The following is a 19701-nucleotide window of genomic DNA, read 5'->3' as shown; positions in this document are numbered from 1 at the left end:
TTTGCTTTTTGCTAAAGGACTTTTCTTGTAGGGGAAACGTTTTTAAAATGTGAATTTAGTATACCACCATTTCTGAGAACAGATCACATTGATTTGCAATTAGAAAAATTCATAAAAGCATTAAAATGAGAAAATAAAGGAACTCCATTAAATATAGGAAAAGCACATTCTCACAAGTTAAAATCACACCAAAATAATAAACAAGAAGAGTCTAATAATAAAGTGAAGCATCTGGACAAAGACAAACCTGAGCCTATAGAGTAGGTAAATCAAAAGTTAAATTAGAAAAACTGGGTTTTTAGTAGTACCTTAAATTTAGGTAAAGCAAATTCTGAGCAAATGTGGGACAGATTATTCCAAATCTGGTGCAAGAAAAAAATAGGCATAATTCCTGATTGACCCATAGACAAGCTTTTACAAAGGTACACTGCCAAGTTGCCAATAGGAATAGAATGGAAGGCTCGGCATTGAGGCCCGGATTCTGTAAACTGGGTTCCAATTGTAGGCAGCTGTAGGCATCCTACAGCTGTCTAATCAGCCAATTGGGACGCAGGTTTGTTTTTTGTTTTTTTTAAATGCTTTCCAGGCAGGCCACATATATTTAAGGCACCTCCGGGAGCCTAGGGAGGCCCGTAAGCCCACCTAAGCTTGCCTAAGGCTAGGCAACTCTACGCGTCTCCCTAGTACAGCGGGAGACACTTACAATGAAGGCCAGAAAAATTCTGTCCTATATTGTAAGTAGATGCAGCCACTATATTTATCGCGGCAAGGCATCTCCCTGCCACGAATAATATAACGACCGCGGCTGTGGCTGCCAGTCTTCCCCCCTGAATAAACGAGGCAGGAGGGTGCCAAAACCCCTCCTACCTGGAGAGCCCCCCTTCACTACGATCGCCGGCAAGAAGGTGCCCGATCCTTCTTGCCAGGAGAGCCCCCAACTATAATCGCCGGCAGGAGGATGCCCAACCCCTCCTGCTCTCCCGGAAGGAGGGGTTGGGCACCCTCCTGCTGGCGATCGTAGTGGGGTGGGGGCTCTCCAAGCAGGAGTAGTTGGGCACCCTCCTGACGCTGCGATCTTTAGGGGGAACTGGTGGCCGCTATACTTATTGCGGCGGGGAGATCCCTTGCCGCGATAAGTATAGTGGCTGCGTCCACAGTATCCCGGTTCTATAACCGGTGTCTATAACATGGACGTTGGTTACAGAATTGGTGGGTTTAGGTGGGTGTAGGCCAAATTCAGTAAAGGACGCCCGTCCCAGGTGTCCTATACAGAATCCGGGCCTTAGTGTGCTCTGCTACAGTGCACCTTTGTAAAAGAACCCAAAAATGAGCAAATACAGGTGAAAGAAGAACAAGATGGTAGGCATCTGGGGAACAAAGAAACTGGGATGGTGTATTCACAGTCAAGTACACATTTACATTGTGAAATAGATTCCTGCATGTATAAAACCCCACCAAGCAATACCACTCATTTTATACATATGTACATTTGTAAACTAGATGTGCCAGTTGTATATGTTGGCAAAGGCATATGCAATGCTGCACATCCTTTTATGTATTTTACAGAAGACTCCCTATTTGGCAAAGCCTTTTGTAAAATAATGGGGGAATTGAGCATATAGAAACCCAGCATCTCAATTCCTATCTCAAAAACTTATGTAAAATGGGGCTGGGGGTGTTAAAATATGTGGTGGGGGGTTAAAAGATGCGGCAGCAGGCTTAACAAATTTGTATCTTCACCTCATAAGATGCACTTACATTTCCACCCCCTTTTTGGGGGTGAAAAAAGTGTGTCTTATGGAGCAAAAAATACGGTATGTGGTTAATGCAGTTTAATAAAAGCCTTTTTTCCATTTGTAGAACAGACTTTGTACACAGTTAGATCTTTATAAAATTACCCCTATAATGAAATCCTGGTTGTTTTAAAGCTTATTCTTGTACAATAATTTGTTCTATCACTTAATAGCAAAGGAACTGATGGAGGGTGAGCAGCGAAAAACCAGCACCTCAGAAAACAGAGATCGTCAGCTGGACATGAAATACAAAAGCAGAGGTACCCATCACCTAGTGGATCAGCAACAGCCTTGCCTTATTCAGAGAATGGAATCTGGCTATGAGAGCAGCGACCGTAACAGCAACAGTCCCATCAGTATAGATATACCCTTGTCAGAGAGTTCTGGCTCCTACAGGTAAAAATAATAAAAACCTATAATAATAATAAACTATGAGTTTTATTTTTTTCATTGCTTGTTATTAGAGTTAAATGCCAAATGGTATGAAAAACTGCAAAATAAAAAGCTTGAATTTCCAAACTGAGGGGCCAGTGTAATAAGTCATGTGGCTTCTGGGTCAGCTTCGGGCAGCATGCAGAAGCCGCTGCTCATGGCTTTGTGAAGAAAAGTGCGGTTGGGAGGAGGGGCCAGCCAGACGAGGTAAACACCCACGGGAGGGAGGCACGAATTTGGGGCACAGAGGGAGGGAAGGATGACGAGGGGCATGTTGGGACAGGAAGGGAGGGAGAAGGGCGCATTGGCACAGGAAGGGAGAAGTAGCAGACCCTAGTTTGTAAGTATGAGTCCAACATAAGTCAGACATTCTTAACCCTGGGATTGCCTGTAATTAGAAATGAAGATGTGCACTGAAGGTGTGGCATTTTTTGTGGTGGTATTTGTAATATTTGGGAAATTTGGATTTTTGTTTTCAATATTTTGTGCTCTTGTTCTAAAATTTATAATAAAAATATTTATTAGAGAAAAACCATTCTAACACGGGTGCTGAAAATTTTGTTTATTCCCCAGGCAGCAAACTAATGGAATGCAAATTATTATGATGATTAAAAAAATGTGTGCTACTAAAAGAATCAGTATACACTGCCAGAGTAATTTGCCAGGGTTTACTACATAGATTTGTTTTGTATCCTCTTCTGTTAGTGCAAGGAAAGGAGGCAAACAAACAAATAAAAAAGCATACAAAATCCAGTGGCTCAATGGGTCCTGGAGTTCCTTACCTGGCAAAGACTCTCTGGCCCAATGAGTCTTCAGAACCTTCCACCACCCGAATTGCTACCAGCATAGGAAGGCAGGATCATACTGAGCTTTAGTTATGTCTTATGTGAGTCCCCATCCAATCTTTTCACCACTGCAAATGAGAGGGAACAGGCTGAAAGTAATTTTTACAACATTCCTTATTTGTGCTCTGTGTATCACAGTGGTAGCATAGATTTTGGTAAAGTACTGCAGGTAGGCCCTCAACCAGTGAACTTCCATGCTGCAGTATTCTCTTAGACCAGGGGTAGGCAATTCTGGTCCTTGAGAGCCGGAGCCAGGTCAGGTTTTCAGGAAATCCACAATAAATATGCATGAGATAGATTTGCATCTTAAGGAGGCAGTGCATGCAAATCCATCTCATACATATTCATGGTGGAGATCCTGAAAACCTGACCTGGCTCCTGCTCTCGAGGACCGGAATTGCCTACCCCTGTCCTAGACCACTAATACTTAGTTGATTCAAAGATGTGTCTGGCAGCGTCCTGCTCCTCTCACTTTCATGTTGGAAAATGGTAGAGTCTGACCCCTAGCAGTAGGGGGGGGGGGGCAATCCGACATATAAGAGGTGCCTGGGCCAAGGATGCATATTTCTCTTAAAGACAGGCTTACCAAGCAGGAAGTGCGGATACCTCCTTTTGTCTTAAATGTAATATATAGAAACAGAGCAACATGACCAAATGCCTATTCAATCTGTCCATCCGCAGCATCCACTATCTCCTCTCTCTAAGAGATCCCACATGCCTGTATCATGCTTTCTTGAATTCAAACACAGTCTTTGTCTCCACCACCTCTACTGGAAGCCTATTCCACACATCCACCACCCTTAATGCAAAAAAGTATTTCATTAAATTTCTCCTGAGCCCATCACTTATTAATTTCATTCTATGCCCTCTTATTCTGGAGAAACTTGCCTCATGTACATTTATGTCATGTTAGGTATTTAAACATCTCTATCATATCTCGCCTCTTCCTCCTTTCCTCCAAAAAGTACATATTAAGATCTTTAAGTCTGTCGCCTTATGATGAAGATCACTGACCATTTTAGTAGTTTTCCTCTGGACTGACTCCATCCTTTTTATATCTTTTTGAAAGTCCGGGCTACAGAATTGTACACAATATGCTAAATGAGGAGGTCTCACCAGAATCTTATACAGGATCATCAATACCTCCTTTTTTCCTACTGGCCATACCTCTCCCTATCTACCCTAGCATTCTTCTAGCTTTCACCATCACCTGTTCAACCCTGAATATGTATACCCTAGAGGAAAGGAGAGACAGGGGAGATATGATTCAGACGTTCAAATACTTAAAGGGTATTAACGTAGAACAAAATCTTTTCCAGAGAAAGGAAAATGGTAAAACCAGAGGACATAATTTGAGGTTGAGGGGTGGTAGATTCAGGGGCAATGTTAGGAAATTCTACTTTACAGAGAGGGTGGTGGATGCCTGGAATGCGCTCCCGAGAGAGGTGGTGGAGAGTAAAACTGTGACTGAGTTCAAAGAAGCGTGGGATGAACACAGAAGATTTAGAATCAGAAAATAATATTAAATATTGAACTAAGGCCAGTTACTGGGCAGACTTGCACGGTCTGTGTCTGTGTATGGCCGTTTGGTGGAGGATGGGCAGGGGAGGGCTTCAATGGCTGGGAGGGTGTAGATGGGCTGGAGTAAGTCTTAACAGAGATTTCGGCAGGTGGAACCCAAGCATAGTACCGGGTAAAGCTTTGGATTCTTGCTCAGAAATAGCTAAGAAGAAAAAAAAAAAAAAAAAATTTAAATTGAATCAGGTTGGGCAGACTGGATGGACCATTCGGGTCTTTATCTGCCGTCATCTACTATGTTACTATGTTTGTCCACCTTAAGATCATCACATACTATCACTCTCATCCTGTTCCTCTTTCTTGCACAAATGTTTTTTAACCCCCTAAACTACCGTTCCCTCGGGTTTTTGCAGCCTTGCATTTCTTGGCATTAAATCTTAACTGCCAAATTTCAGACCAGATTGGATTTATTGCATTTGATATACCACTACTACGTGAGTATTAAGCGCTTTACAATACTACTACAATAGAAGCTGGGGCCTATCTCAAGGGCACTCATTTTATTTATTAGACGCCTGTGTGGAACACTGTCAAAGGCTTTGCTAAAATCTAAATGCACCACATCTAGCACATTCCCCCTATCCAATTCTTTGGTCACCCAGTCAAAGAAATTGATCAGATTTGTCTGACAAGACCTACCTCTAGGGAATCCATGGTGCCTCAGGTCCTGTAATCCACTGGATTCCAGGTATCCCATTTTCAGTAAGAACATAAGAATTGCCTCTGTCGGGTCAGACCGGAGGTCCATCGTGCCCGGCACGATTTTACAGGCGATTTCTTTTCCTTTTGAGAGGGTTCAGAAAACTGAATTTAAGAACTATGTTCTTTACTGTTTTGTATTTTGCTGTTTATATATATATGTTCAAATTTTCTTTAATTAAAAAATTTATATAAAACAACTAGGTGCACCTAATATTAACATGCCCACAGTGCTGCCAGCCATAGACCTGACATAAGTGCAGGTGTCTAAATGGTAACTACAAATGCCACCATTTGTATGCCTCCTTTACATTTTTGCAACATGTAAGTTAGGTGTGCCGTTACAAAATAGTGATTTAGTGTCCTACTGGCACTTTTGTGGGTAAGTGTACACTTATCTTGTATTAATTTAAGGTATTCTAGAAATTTAGATGTACAAGAGACGTATAAATGTGGGCACCTAGATTATAGAATTGTCCTTATGCCCCTGTTTCCGCTAAATACCTACTGTCTTTATCTTGCCTTAAATTTCTACTGTAGTACTTCCAGTAAATGCCAAAAATTATATCTTATAAAATGTATGTGACAGGACATGGGCAAAGTCTATTTGTATAGCTTTATGACTGGCATAAGCACTTATGCCTAAATTATAGGTATCTATTTTAGCTGTTACTCAAGGAATGTAGGTATCTACATCCTTTAAACAATAAGCTCTCTGTTAAAGAATTTCCCCCTATTGTAATGATTAGACGCCTTTTTACACTGAAAGTATAATTATAATTATGGGAAGGGGGTGGTATATAGTTATATCAAAGGTTTAATGAATATTTATAAATATAACACATGATTTTTTTTTATTACAATATTTATGAGAAGGGTGGGTGGGTGAGGGAGATAATTTATGTATTTAAGATGATAATAGAAAGAATTTCAAGTGATGTGTATGATTCAATTGATGTAATATTGTGTACTTGATGTAAGAAGAAAAAATGAATAAAGAATTGGAAAAAAAAAGAATTTCCCCCTATGCAAACTGAGATTTTTAAATTGATTAATATGATTATTATATATATTTTATTTTTTCATTTTTTATTTTTTTACTCAAGGGATTATCATTTCAAAAAGAGTGCAGGTTTCGTTCCTTCCTGGCGTCACATTCCAAAATCTCAGAGCAGCAGCATCTTAGAAATGGCAGATTCTTCCTCATCGCTTGGAAATTGGACAAATGGCCATCCGACCAGCACAGGTAAGGGATATTCTGTTATGTCCCTTCTGGATTCCATATGCTAAGTGTTCAATCCCAACCCGCAATCCATGCTTCTCTCCCTTAGACTGAGAACTTGAGCCATATCCAGTTTCAATTTCTGCAAGCAATCCGTGGAGAAGTCTTTTGAATTGCTCTGCTTTCTTTTCTTATTGTTTCGCTTAAAGTTTATTTTTTTTTCAGTGTCTTCAGTGCCTTGAGACCCCTTTACTGTGGTCCCCTGTTAGAGGAAAAACGCAGTCCCAAGGAGCCAGACGGCTTCTCAGAGAAACTTTTGTGGATCCAGCCTGCTGTTGTTCCACCCTTCTTAGACTCTGGGACCATTCCCCTGGGAGTTCGCTTGTCCGCTGACCATGTCATGGGTTTAAGCACAGGCTGTATGTTTCTGGAGTGGAAACCCCTCTCTCCTGGGTTTCAGGGTGCAAGCTGCATTTCTCGCCCACAATCGGTGGCAAGGTTCTGTGGGAGTGGAAGTCACAGTCTGTGTCCAGCCGACTGGCAGTCCGAAGATCTTCAAGTCTGGTCCATTTGGAGCTATTCTGAGGCTGCTGTGTGAAAACGTTAGTAGGCAAGGCACTTCAGTGACTGTTAGTAACCCTCCATTATTTCCTTTAGGAATTTCAGGGGTGGCTTGTTAAACAATTTAAAAGTCGTTTTTCACAGTTTCTGAGGGTAGGGTTCAGGTCCTCCACCTCCTCAGACTCCAAATCGCTATTTTTTATTTTCAGATTTTGTATATTTTTGCCATATTTTGTATATTTTTGGTGCAAATTCTTTTTTTCAAAGTTTTATTTCTGCCTCAAAACCCTTCGATTTGCTTCAAAATCATATGGGCTCCCCAGTCTCTAATCTGTCGAATGTGTGAATTGATTGTGCCAAATTGGCTCCTGATCCTTAGGATGCTGGGGGAGGGGGCAGGAGCTTGCTGGAACTAGTCACCTTGGCCACCTTGAAAGTCCGGATTTGAGTGATGACCCTTCTGTCTGTAGTCTCTTTAAGCATTGCTCTGTCCACCTTTTTATTGTTGATGTTCTGAAAGAGTTCAAATTGGATTCTCCTTCTTCCACATCTCGGGCTTCGGTCATGGACCATTCTAATGTGCTGTCTTCCTTTTTTCCCATCCCATCCACAGCTTCTTGGTCTGGTTACAGAACAATAGGATACACCAGAAAGCTCTTTCTGACTTTCTAAAGCTATGCCTAAGCTTTTTCCACTGGATCCTGATTTTCAGCAGGGTTTTGAACAGCCCTAAGCTAGATTCTGCCGTGTTGCAGGTTATCCAGCACATGGCCCTCCCCAGTGATGAGGGAGTGATGCTTAAGGATTCTCAGGATCGCAGACATTATGTTGAAAAAACTTTTTGAGGTGGTGTCTTTAAGTATGGTGTGTGCCTGTCATACGAGATTGCACAGTACGTCCTCTGTAGAGGTGCATGTCTGTCCTCCGCTGGTGATGGATGGTGTGGATTATGTGGCAGACACCCTTTATGATCTAATTCAAGTTTTTAGTAAGGGCTTATGCTGTGTCTGCTTGCCGGACTCTTTGGATCCGTCATTGGGATGGGGATGCTGCCCAATGACATTTTAAGCAGACTTCATTTCAAGGGCCAGCTTCTTTTTGGTAAAGGTCTGGATGACCTCTTGACCACTGTTGCTGAGCACCACCCTAAATCTCTCCCTGTGAATACGTCTCGCCGGACCTAGGGAGGGGATCATAGTAATTTTTGTTCCTCCCACAGGTTTTGTCAGGGATCCACGGGATCTTCTTCCAGAGATATTCCCAGAGTTACCGCCCTCATTACAACAATTCCAATCCAGGCGTCCTCAGTCCTCAGGTTCCCAAGCAGCTACTGCTCCTAAAAAGCCCCAATGATGCCAGAGGTAAGGTGAGGCTTCCTCATATATATATATATATATAGGAGGCAAACTTTCTTAGTTTTACCAACTTTCTCAGTTAGTTGCATATCGCCAACTAACCCATGATTTACAGACCTTAGACCCAAAGGACTTGTCCTCTAGACTAGGCAATAAGTTGAGTGACTTCTGAAGGGAGCTGCTTGGGGATAAGGGTCTCTATCTTGATTTCATAAAATGCTTACCAACTGTCAACCCGCTAAATCATATGCATCCTTAGTGAAAGCTAGGAATAGAGACTTGGGTCGCCCAGTGGGCTTGATTAACTTTCCAAACCTCATTAGCAGGATACCTAAAATGGTGTATAATACTGAATTACTAGAATGCCAATACTGAATATTGCTTTAATCCACAGGAAAGAGTTGAAAATCCCTAAACAAGAACTATTAAAGCAACTCTCTTCTGTTGAAAAGGAAAGACAGGCAGCCTCAAAATAAAGTTCAAAAAGTGGAGAAAAAGACCTCAAAATTTACAGAGGAAAATACAAACTGCACACAACCATGTTAAAGTACACCCACTGATCTGAAAATACTGAAATTCCTGAAAATACTTAATATTAAACATGGCATATTTCTCTTAAAGACTCACATTTTCTTGAATCAATGGGTGCTGGACATCATTCAGGAGGGGCACAAGATAGTTGTATTTTGCCTGCCTTGGATTTGTTTCTGGTCTCTCTGGCAGGTCGTGCACTACTCTGAAACATCTCTTAGACTTCAGAGCGATAGAACCTATTCCAGAACACAAATTGAGCTTAGGCAGATACTCCTTATACTACATCGTGCCAAAGAAGAGATCAGAGGACTGGAGACCCATTCTGGATCTAAAGTCGGTCAACCTCTTCTTCCATGTCAGCTACTACCAGTAGCAAAGAAGAGGATAATAGAAAGTAATCTAAATGGATATAGAGATTGTGAGGTTTAGAGAAAAAGGTATAAGTAGGTTCCTTAGGGTGCAGCAAACGCCAGATATCCAAAAGCCCGAGTTGTGGGATCAGAAAGTTTACCCCTTTACTGCCATGGCCTCGGGGAAAGCTCTTTGGAGGAGCACAGTCCTGAGTGGGATCAGCCGTGATATTAAATAATAATAATAACTTTATTTTTCTATACCGCCATAATCTTGCGGCTTCTAGGCGGTTCACAGTGAAGAGGGCTGTACAATCGGCGAATTACAGGGTGAAAATTAGGGAAAAGTCACTGAACAGACAGTGACTTTTCCCTAATTTTCACCCTGTAATTCGCTGATTACAGGGGTTCAAGTGGTTACAGGGGTACAAGTGGTTACAGAAATAGTCTTTAACAAGTTACAATGAAACGACTGGGGAATCAGCGAATTACAGAATACAGACAGGTAAGGAAGACACCGAGTTAACTGTGAAAAAACAGAAAAACGTTAGAGAAGGTGCATAGTGTCAGCATGACGAGTAAGGTCTTAAAAAAGGGGAGATGATTTGGTAGCCCATTTACTGTGTCAGTCTGGCCAGCAGCCCCGAAAAGAAATGATGGTTGTAAATATTAGGGGCGTACACATTGCACAACAATAGCTTATATCCTCAAAGCTCCCCAAGGACCAGTACAAATCTCCCCTCTTTATCTTGAAGGCTTTATACATGTGAAAGGGTAGCTGCCTGTGGACCAAAATAACCACCCCACGTTGACGGCTACTATAAGAGGAGGAATACACCTCTCCAACCCAATCTCTTCTCAGTTTCTCATGTTCTACTGTGTTGAGGTGTGTTTCTTGTAGGAAGGCAATATCAACCTGCTCCTTACGAAACCATGTCAACACCTTTCGTTTGATAGGGGAATGGATCCCATCCACATTAAGCTTGGAAAGTTTTAATTTAACTTGCCCATCAGTGTAATTGAAAAACCACTTCTGTCCTATATGTGATGGGAAAAGAACCCCCCAGCCAGATCCCCCCCTCCAGCCAAATAGGGAAGAAGGCACCCTAGAAAACTCTGAAGTCTGCAAATTAGAGTAAAATGCCAAGCGCCGCCCCCACTCTCGAGCCGCTACTCACATCCCACACACACTCCCCCAGCCATACATCCCCACGTACTCCTCACCCGACACTCACCCTCTCCCCACCCACTCCCAGCCAATACACCCTCCCAAGAACCCATCTACTTTTCAGCCCCTACATCTACCCCTCAAACTGAAACACAGCTAGAAACCCCCAAGCCCCCCTCCCCCCAATCAAAATGAAGTACAAGCAAGGTGTCCCAACTTGTCAGCAAACAATAGTAATATCGCTCAGAAGAGAGGTCTGCATGAGGAACCAAGTGATAATATGAACAGTCACACCGGCCAGATCCACTCAAAGAGCCAGGACATCTGGTGTGAGGAGGCCGGTCGCCCCTAAGGCAGCCAGAATTAGAGGTGCCCAAGCTTAATGAGGAATGCCCACAGCACCCAGCCCTGAAAGGTGCTAAAGTCAAGGGCTACAGGGAATCACATGTCCAGTGAGCTGGTCTCTATAAAAAGTGCTTTCTAGGTCCCTCAGCCCATCTGCAGGGTGAGCTCACCCAGCCACCACAACCAGTAGGCTCTGTGGGGCCACCCCGCTCAGGGCGCAGACAGCTTGCCCAGGAAGGATTGGGGTCCGCTGGGGTGTCCAAGGTAACTTCCGTTGTTATGGCTAATGCGAACCTTTGCGAGGTATTGAAGGATGAATTTAATTCCTCGGAAGTGCAGCTGGGTACAGTATGGGACAAGGGCTCGGCGCCGTTCTGAGAGTTGAGCTGAAAAATCCTGGAAAAGCAGTAGCTTATTTCCCTGGTAATCCAAAGTGTGGGTCTGTCTGTAAGCCTCCAGGATTTTTGCCTTGGTAGCATAATTGAGGACACGGGCTATCACCAGCCGCGGCCGGGCGCCCTCCGCACGTGGGGCCCCAATGCGATGGGCCCTCTCCACATGCACCGGGCCCAGAGAGGTTATCACTCCCAGAGTCTTGGGTAGCCAGTTCGCCACCAGGTCTCCCAGTTCCACGTCTTTCACTGTCTCCGGCACCCCTATGAGTCGGAGATTATTGCGGTGACCACGGTTTTCGGCATCTTCCTCACGTTCCACCAAGGTTTTAACTTGGCTCTCCAACGCAGCAATGTGCTGTCCCCGCCGTCTCTGCCTGATTTTCATGTGCTGATATCCTCTCCTCACCCTGCTGGATATGCGCTGCATGGCCGGCGATGCTGTCCTTGACTTCTCCGAGCATCGCAGGGAGCTTGGACAGCTTTTTGACCAGCAGGGTAGACAGATGGTGGACAGAGACCTAAATGTCGTCTGCGTGTTGGGGCGGGTCCCTAGGTGTCGGGCTGGTAGCCGCCATCATGGAGGTCCTGATAGATTTTTTTTTTACCAGGCCGTGTTGCTTTTATGGGCATAACTGCTAGACTGCTGCGAGGTAAGCTCCAGGAGACCCCTCGGGAGAAAGCCGTTGCAGAGCGGGAGACGATGGTGCTCCAATAGTGGGGTATATTTGCCGACAAGCGCTTTGTGGGGGTTTTTTTGTGGAGGAACAACGGAGCTCGAGCAGGAGGTGTCATCACGGGCTGCTGGTATTTTAATCAGATCAAAAATTCTCACTTCTTTGTGTCACCAATAAATCAGTCCAGAACTTTCAGGTTATGCCCATCTATCAGCAGGTGGACCTAGAGTGCAATTCTGTACCCTTTGTCACATAAGGAACTATGAAGCTGCTCCAAATCATTCTCTCTCTATCTCCAGCAGATGTCAGATGGTTTTCTATTCAGCTCCTGGACTCTTTTGGAGACACATGCTCCTGATCTAGTATTCCTGGATTCAATTAAGGCAGGGGTGAAAGGCTGGGTGTTTAGCCTTTTTTTCAAGAGTATACTTGATGGTGTTGGGTCTACCACCACCACCCTTTGTGGCTAATCTCCTCCTGCCTCCTAACCCCCCCCCAAAAAAAAAAAAAAAGACAGCTTTACTGAAGCAGTGGTGGCTGTTTAAGGGATAAATTGCCTTGCTTTTATTTCTGGCCAGTATTGCTCTCCTACAGAGAAGCCTTTGAGACACCTCTACTGCTTGCTTTTCTACTGAATATGGGTGATGTCTTCTGTGCTTGTGAGTGCTCTGCAGCTTTTTCTTTCTTCCAAAGTGCTTTCTGTTGGGAGCTTTTAAACTGTGTTTCTGGTGTAGGAGTGTAATGAGTTAGAACTTAGGGTAACTGGAGAAAACTCCCCAGAAAAGTATTACATAACAGTTTCAGTTAGAAGTGAAGGGAGAAACTCCCTATTGATTTTTATCCATCTTATGCTTATAGGTGTGGACTTGCCTGTACCTCTGAAGAGTGAGTTGGATGAGCTTCAGGAGGAGGTGACTAGGAAGGCACAGGAGCAGGAGCTACGTAGGAAACAAGAGAGAGAGCTGGAGGCTGCCAGGGGTTTTAACCCTCATCCAAGCAGATTCCTGGACCTAGATGAACTTCAGAACCAAGGTAACTGAAATGGATTTGTCAGGGGTGCAATTTCATTATAGCATGAGCAGATATTTAATGGGATAAATAAAGTTCACATTTGTATTTTTATGTATTTTATTTTGGTTGTAAAATTTTGTTTTTTTGAGAATATTCAGGCATGATATTCTCACTTGTGAAGCTGAGAAGCTGTGTTATCCCAGAACAAGCAGGCAGGTATTCTCACAATTGTGTGATGTCATCGACGGAGCCCGGATGCGGGCGCCTCACAAGCAGACTTGCTTGAAGAAACTTGAAGTTTCGAGTCGCCTGCACTGCGCATGTGCGAGTGCCTTCCCGCCCAGCGCAGGGCGCGTCTCCTCAGTTTTTTGACTCTCTGCGTTTAACTTCGTTACTTTGTGCCTTCTCTGAACCGCGGTTTGTATTTTTTTCCTCTTGAATCACTGTTCTTATTTTATTTCTTTCATTTTCAGTTAAAAAAAAAAAAAAAATTTTTTCCTCTTCTGTCCATTTTTTGGGACGCAGCCCGAGGGCTTAGATCTTGCGACGGCTATTTTTCCTTCTATGTCCCGGCCTGCCACGGGCTTTAAGAAGTGTAACAAGTGCCAATGCGCGATCTCTGTTACGGACTCACACCGTCGCTGCCTTAAGTGCCTTGGGCCAAAACATCATCCTAGGTCGTGCCTGCCTTGCCAAATACTTCAGCCTCTTGCTTTCAATCGTCGTTGATTTTGGTGGACAAGCTCTTCGAGATGGAATCTTCTACTGATCCCTCGACTTCAAAGGCGTCCTCGGCCTTGACTCCTACCGAGGTTCCTCCTGCTCCTACTGCTTCCACCTCGAGCCTCATCAGACCTTCGTCGTTTGCAGCAGCTCTGTTTTTGACATCTGCTGTATCTTCCCCTGTTTCCTCAGGTCAGATAGCTCAGCAGTCGGTTCCACTGGTAGTGATTAAAGTGCCTAAGACTCCCAGGTCGAAGCACACTCACACTACCTCAAAGGAATCTCCAGCCAAAGCAGGTGGTCCGGTTTCAGATGCGGATCCATCCTTGCTGGCTTCTTTCCAGACCATGTTAGAGAAGCAGTTTATTCGGTTCCTTACAAATATGGGTCCAAAACTGCTTCCTCTTATCCAGCCTGGGCATTCAGCAGACTCCCGCAAGGTCGAGCCGCTTCCTTTGCCTCAGTCTGACATTCCACACTCTTTGCAGGGAGCAGAGTCTCTGCGAGTGTCTGGTCTGGTATCCAAGCATGTGAAGCAAGGAGCAGATTCTTTGTGAGTGCCTCGGCAGAAATCCTCACACTCTATACAAGGAGCAGAGTCTTTGGAAGTGCATCGAGGTTCCTCCATCAAGCCTCTGGAGCTTAGATCTACAGCCTCCAGTCCTATCCATTCTTTGATAGCATCGGCTGCTTCAGTCTCTGAGGCGAAGTCTCCTCGATCCTCAAGATCTGCTTCTAGGCACAGTTCTCACCGACGATCGAGGCCTTCATCAAGGCATCCTTCCAGGCATAGTTCTTCTTCTAAAGAATGACCTTCTTCAACTAAGCCTCGATCTACGCCAACTTCGACTAGACCACCAACTCCTCGTTCGAGGTCTCCAATGCCGGATCTCGAGGATATCCCGGTTTCGATTGCCTCGTCCAAGTCACCATGTTCCTTTGATGCCTTTTTTCCTGCCGAGGCTTCATCTTCGACTCAAGCTGCCTCGATGTCCTCGAGTCCTTCTCAAGGCAAAGCATTGGCGGATCAGCTATCTTTCTCATCTTTCCTTCGTCAGATGGCTGTGGACTTGGATCTTCAGTTAATTAGATACTGGCTCTAAATACTCTAAGGAGTATCTCGAAGTCATGCATCTCCCTCAACCTCCGGCAGAGTCACTTAAGCTTCCTCTTCATAAGCTTTTGAATCAGACTTTTGGTCGATGCCTGGAAACACCTTATACCATACCAGCTGTTCCAGGAAAGTTGGACTCTAGGTATAAAACTGTACATCGCAAAGGCTTTGACAACTCGCAATTATCTCATCAATCCCTGCTTGTCAAGTCCTCCTTGAAGAGGTCCCATCCTTCCAAGGTTTATGCCACCGTTCCTCCTGGCAGTGAGGGAAAACTATGGACAAGCTTGGACGTCACATCTATCAGAATGCTATGATGTCCTCTAAAGTCCTCAATTATAATTTCCGTTTTATTACTTATTTTGAGTTCCTCATTTCTCTACTACCAAAGTTTTTGAATTATTTGGATACTCAAATGCACTTTGAATTTCAAGAAGTCCTTGCTTCTTTGTCTCATCTCCGTTTGCATCTCCTTCAGTCATCTTATGATGCCTTCATGTTGTCTGCCCGAGCAGCTGCTTGTTCTGTAGCTATGCACCGTCTTACCTGGCTTCGTATCATTGACATGGACCCTAATCTTCAAGACCACTTAGCTAATATTCCTTGTGAAGACAATGACCTCTTTGATGAATCTATCGAGGCAGCTACCAATAAATTGTCTAACTATGAAAAATCCTTTGCTTCTATTGTCAGACCCAAGCCAAAGCCAGCTCCTGCCAAACCTGCACGCCTGCTCTTATATATCAACGGCGTTTTTCTCCGAAGCCGGCTCCTTATACTCGCCCTCCTCTTAAGAAATAGCAGCCTCAGAAGCAACAAAAACCTCAACCTTCTGCTGCACCTAAGGCTTCTCAGCCTGTTTGACTGTTTACAACAGAGCATAACCTCCACCGTTCTTACTCTACCTTCTTTTTCCCCTATAGGAGGTTGTCTCCATCTTTTTTATCACCGATGGATGACTATTACATCCGACCTCTGGGTGCTTACCATCATCAGGGAAGGATACTCTCTTCATTTCACTCAGGTTCCACCAGAGCTTCCTCCAAGAGAGTATCCTTCCCAGACCGCTCTTCTTCTTCAGGAAGCTCAAGCTCTGCTTCAACTCCATGCCATCGAACCAGTTCCCTTGGAACAGCAGAACAGGGGGTTTTACTCCCGTTACTTCCTTGTTCCGAAGAAGACGGGCGATCTGCAACCCATTGTGGATCTCAAGGCTCTCAACAAATTTCTAGGCAAAGAAAAGTTTCGAATGTTGTCCCTAGCATCCCTTTATCCCCTTCTAGAGCAGAACGACTGGTTATGCTCTCTGGATCTCAAGGAGGCCTACACTCATATCCCCATTCACCCGGCATCCCGTCAGTACCTCAGATTTTGGGTGGGGAATCTGCATTATTAATACAGAGTACTACCATTCGGCCTGGCCTCATCTCCCAGAGTGTTCACCAAGTGCCTGGTAGTGGTAGCAGCTACTCTAAGGAATCATGGTCTTCAGGTGTTTCCCTACCTCGACGACTGGCTCATCAAAGATTCCACGTCTCAAGGGGTTATTGTAGCAGGGGCCAATGTTTACATTTGTTCTGGCACCCCCCAACACACACATTCACACATAGATATCAACTCTGACCCCCCCCCGGCCTGCCTCCCAAATGGTCTAATAATCCCAGTTTGACAGCAGTACAGTCAGCTGGCAGTGTAGTGAGCCTAGTGCTTCTCTGACCTGCTCTTCCTGTTGCTGGTGCCTAGTTCACAGTTCCCATGTAATTACAATATGTCAGATTTGAAATGTGTATCCTGCCAGAGCTGGTGTAAGACCGCGAACGTGATCTAGGATTTAACAGAGTGGAAAAATCTTTTTTGTTTGTTTATTTTGTTTACACCACAGCGCCAGTGTGGGTAGGAAAGGGCAAAGGGGGTAAGAGGCTATAAAATAAACCCACCAGGTTGTTTGAAAAAACACCCAATTGGGCAGGAATATCGAATCGAAAAACCAATTCAATAGGCTGAATCGAATCGAATCGAATCAAAATTTTTTTTCCCTGAATCGGGCAGCACTAATGCTTACTCTCTCCTGCTGCCGGTGATTCCCGCCCCCTACCACAACCTAACATCTCCATTAGGAGAGATGCCCACTCCCTCCCACTGCCAGGGTCTCTTTCCCCCTCCCCCCATGATACCCCCCATAATTTTCCAAATGAAGGCCATCCAGAGGGTTGCCTATTTCCTCCGGCCGGCAGGCCTGCCTCTTCAAAATAGCGGGGCGGGCCTTCCCCTTCCTAATGCATCCTGGGATGCACCGGGGAGGGGGCCTAAGGCTCTGATTGGCTCAAGCGCCTAAGGTCTCTCCAATATGGAGTTGTTGGGAAGGAGGAGGACCCCAGTAGAGGGAGGGAGTGGGCATCCCTCCTGCCGGGAATGTGAGAGGGTTGTCGGGAATCACTGGTGGCAGAAAGAAGTAGGCATCCCTCTTGCCAGGGGTGTTGGGGATCACTTGCAGCGGAAGGCAGTGGGTATCCTTCCTGCTGAGGGTTGTCAGGAGGGAGGGTTGTCAGAGGTGTCGGGGATCACTGGTGGTGGGAGGAAGTGGGCATCATCTGGGTGGGGCGAGTTATTGGGGGAACGGGGACCGCAACGGAGGGGCATCCTTCCTGCCACCCTTTAATTCAGTGGTCTCTTTTTTTTAAATTATTATTATTTGTGGGGGGGACTGAGCTCTCAAGCCTTACTTTTCTGTCAGTGCCTGAGCTAATCAGCATATAGGTACTGATAGAAAAGTAAGGCTATGACAGCTCAGACACTGTTGGAAAATTTTGCCCGCAAATGTGATACAATGAGGTTAGGCGATGATAGAGAATTGCCCAGAGTGCTCCTTTAAATATTGTTGAGCCCATTTTACTACCATTTTAATATTAATGACCTCGTTGTACTACATTTGCATGGCAGAGTGGGAGATTACTAGGAAGCTAGGAAAAGGCCATTATGATAAACAACGGGTAAAATACTGGCACGCTAAACTGGCTGGAATCAGTTTAGTGACCATGATTAAGAGCGCAGTAAGTTTTGAGAATCTAGCTCTGAGTGGAGTGGAACAGATATATGTGAGTCATGTGTTTACTCTTTCCAGAATACGAGAACTAGGAGGCACACAATGAAGCTACTAAGTTGTACCTTTGAAACAAATTGGAGAGAATATATTTCTTCACTCAGCATGTAATTAAAATTCCGGAATTTGTTGTTATAGAATGTTGTAAAAGTAGTTAGCTTAGCAGGGTTTTAAAAGGTTTGGATAATTTCCTAAAGGTGTCATTGGGCTTGACTTGGGCAGAAAGACTTTGTCATATACAGAGGAAGAGCATAGAGGATATGAGTGAATGTATACGTGATGTTGAGGGAGTTGGCACATCATTGCATAGACATGGATGGTCCTAGAAGCTTGCAGGACTGGTATTGCAAATAAGTCGTCATCTGAGGGGAGAGAAAGAGCTGGTTAGTGATTGTAAGTGTGTGGGTGGATGTCGTGTACTCACCTAGAAGTCATCCCTAGTGATCTGGCCACTTTCAAGGAAGAGTGCAAGTCTCAGTACAGGAGTCTGGGTAATAGGCACACATCTATAATAATAAAACCCTAAGCGCGCATGCGTACTCTTACTGGCGTGTTCCGTGATCCCTGATCTCTAGGTCCGTGGCCGACAAGAGTGCGCATGCGCGCTTACAAAGTTCCCTCTGTCGCAGACCCCATACTCCTCGGCCGAAGTTTACGATGCAGGCGGGGATCGAGAGAGGAGCTGCTGCGGCAACTAAAATGGCTGAAGTTTATTTCTAAGTTCAAAGCAGCCGCGGCGGCTCATCTCACGAGCTGTACCTGCATCGGAGAAGGCTTACGATGCAGGCGGGGATCGAGAGAGGAGCCCCTGCATCAACTTTATGTTTAAATATGTTTATTGATTTTGCAAGAAAATAGCATCACACAAGTCAAACCATTATCCTCCCCCCACCCTCCCCCTCCCTATCCCCAACACCCACCCTCCCAACATCCCACAGTAACAATGATCATCCTCCAACTATCGAAGTATTACAGGTTCAATAAGTGACTTCGTGCTTTATGAGTCAGCGTTAACCAAAATGGTTCCCAAACAGAACTAAATAACCGGCCTCTAGGTGAGTCCTGCATCAACTTTAAACTTAAAAATAACTCCGCAAAGGAACTAAGGGAGCCGTTGTTGTTAAACTGATCCAGTTAAGCCTTCTGCTTCAACAGGGATGTACCCAGCAGCATGTGTGCCTCCACCTCCTGCTATTCCAAAGTGCAAGCAAGTTTTGTGATCCCATCCGGGTAATAGCAGGCACGTTCGGGAGCAGATAAAGGGTGCTGCTGGACAGGAGGGGAGGAAACAGGAAGGGAGGCCTACTGCTGGATAGGGGGAGCTGGGAACAGGTGCTGCTGGACAGGTAAAACGAAGGGAGAAGAGCTGCTGCTGGACATGGGAGCAGTGAAGGGGTGGTGGTAGACAGCCAAGGAAAGAGAGAGACATAAAGAAAGAAAGAAAGAAAGAAAGACAGATATATATTCTAGCATCTGTTAATGTAACGGGCTATAAGACTAGTTTGTTATAATGTGTGAAGCATTGCAGATCAACTACATGTTAAGGGGATAGAAGGGATTTCAGTTCTTATAGATGGCTTCTCTGCCTGCAGGTAGCTATGTGTGTGTTGTCAATAGCCCCAACCACAGAAGGAAAATGTGCCAACTAAGAGTTCAGTCAGTTAGTTTTCTTATGTTTAGGTATGTTTAGTCTTAGTGTCAACATTATTTGTATACTGATTATTGTAATTAATCTGTTTTGCCAATCAGTTCTGTGAACTGTTTGAATCATGACTTGTTTATATTTGAAATTATTAATGAAA

General features: G+C 44.6%; 1 protein-coding gene across 13 annotated transcripts in view; it reads left to right on the top strand.

The window, feature by feature from the left end:
• The window catches only part of USP54 (ubiquitin specific peptidase 54), a 312165-nt gene that overhangs the window by 242445 nt on the left and 50019 nt on the right, over positions 1-19701 (top strand). For 12 of the 13 annotated variants that reach the window (XM_033941395.1, XM_033941394.1, XM_033941402.1 and 9 more), the window contains 3 exons: positions 1967-2189; positions 6454-6593; positions 12810-12983. In XM_033941395.1, the coding sequence (XP_033797286.1) occupies positions 1967-2189; positions 6454-6593; positions 12810-12983 (537 nt within the window). Of the gene's footprint in view, positions 1-1966; positions 2190-6453; positions 6594-8349; positions 8492-12809; positions 12984-19701 lie in introns of those variants that run through there. The other variant, XM_033941405.1, reaches the window with a different exon arrangement.

The sequence above is a fragment of the Geotrypetes seraphini genome, chromosome 4 (assembly GCF_902459505.1).
Source record: "Geotrypetes seraphini chromosome 4, aGeoSer1.1, whole genome shotgun sequence".
NCBI lineage: Eukaryota > Metazoa > Chordata > Amphibia > Gymnophiona > Dermophiidae > Geotrypetes > Geotrypetes seraphini.
This window is presented reverse-complemented; position numbering and strand designations above follow the sequence as displayed.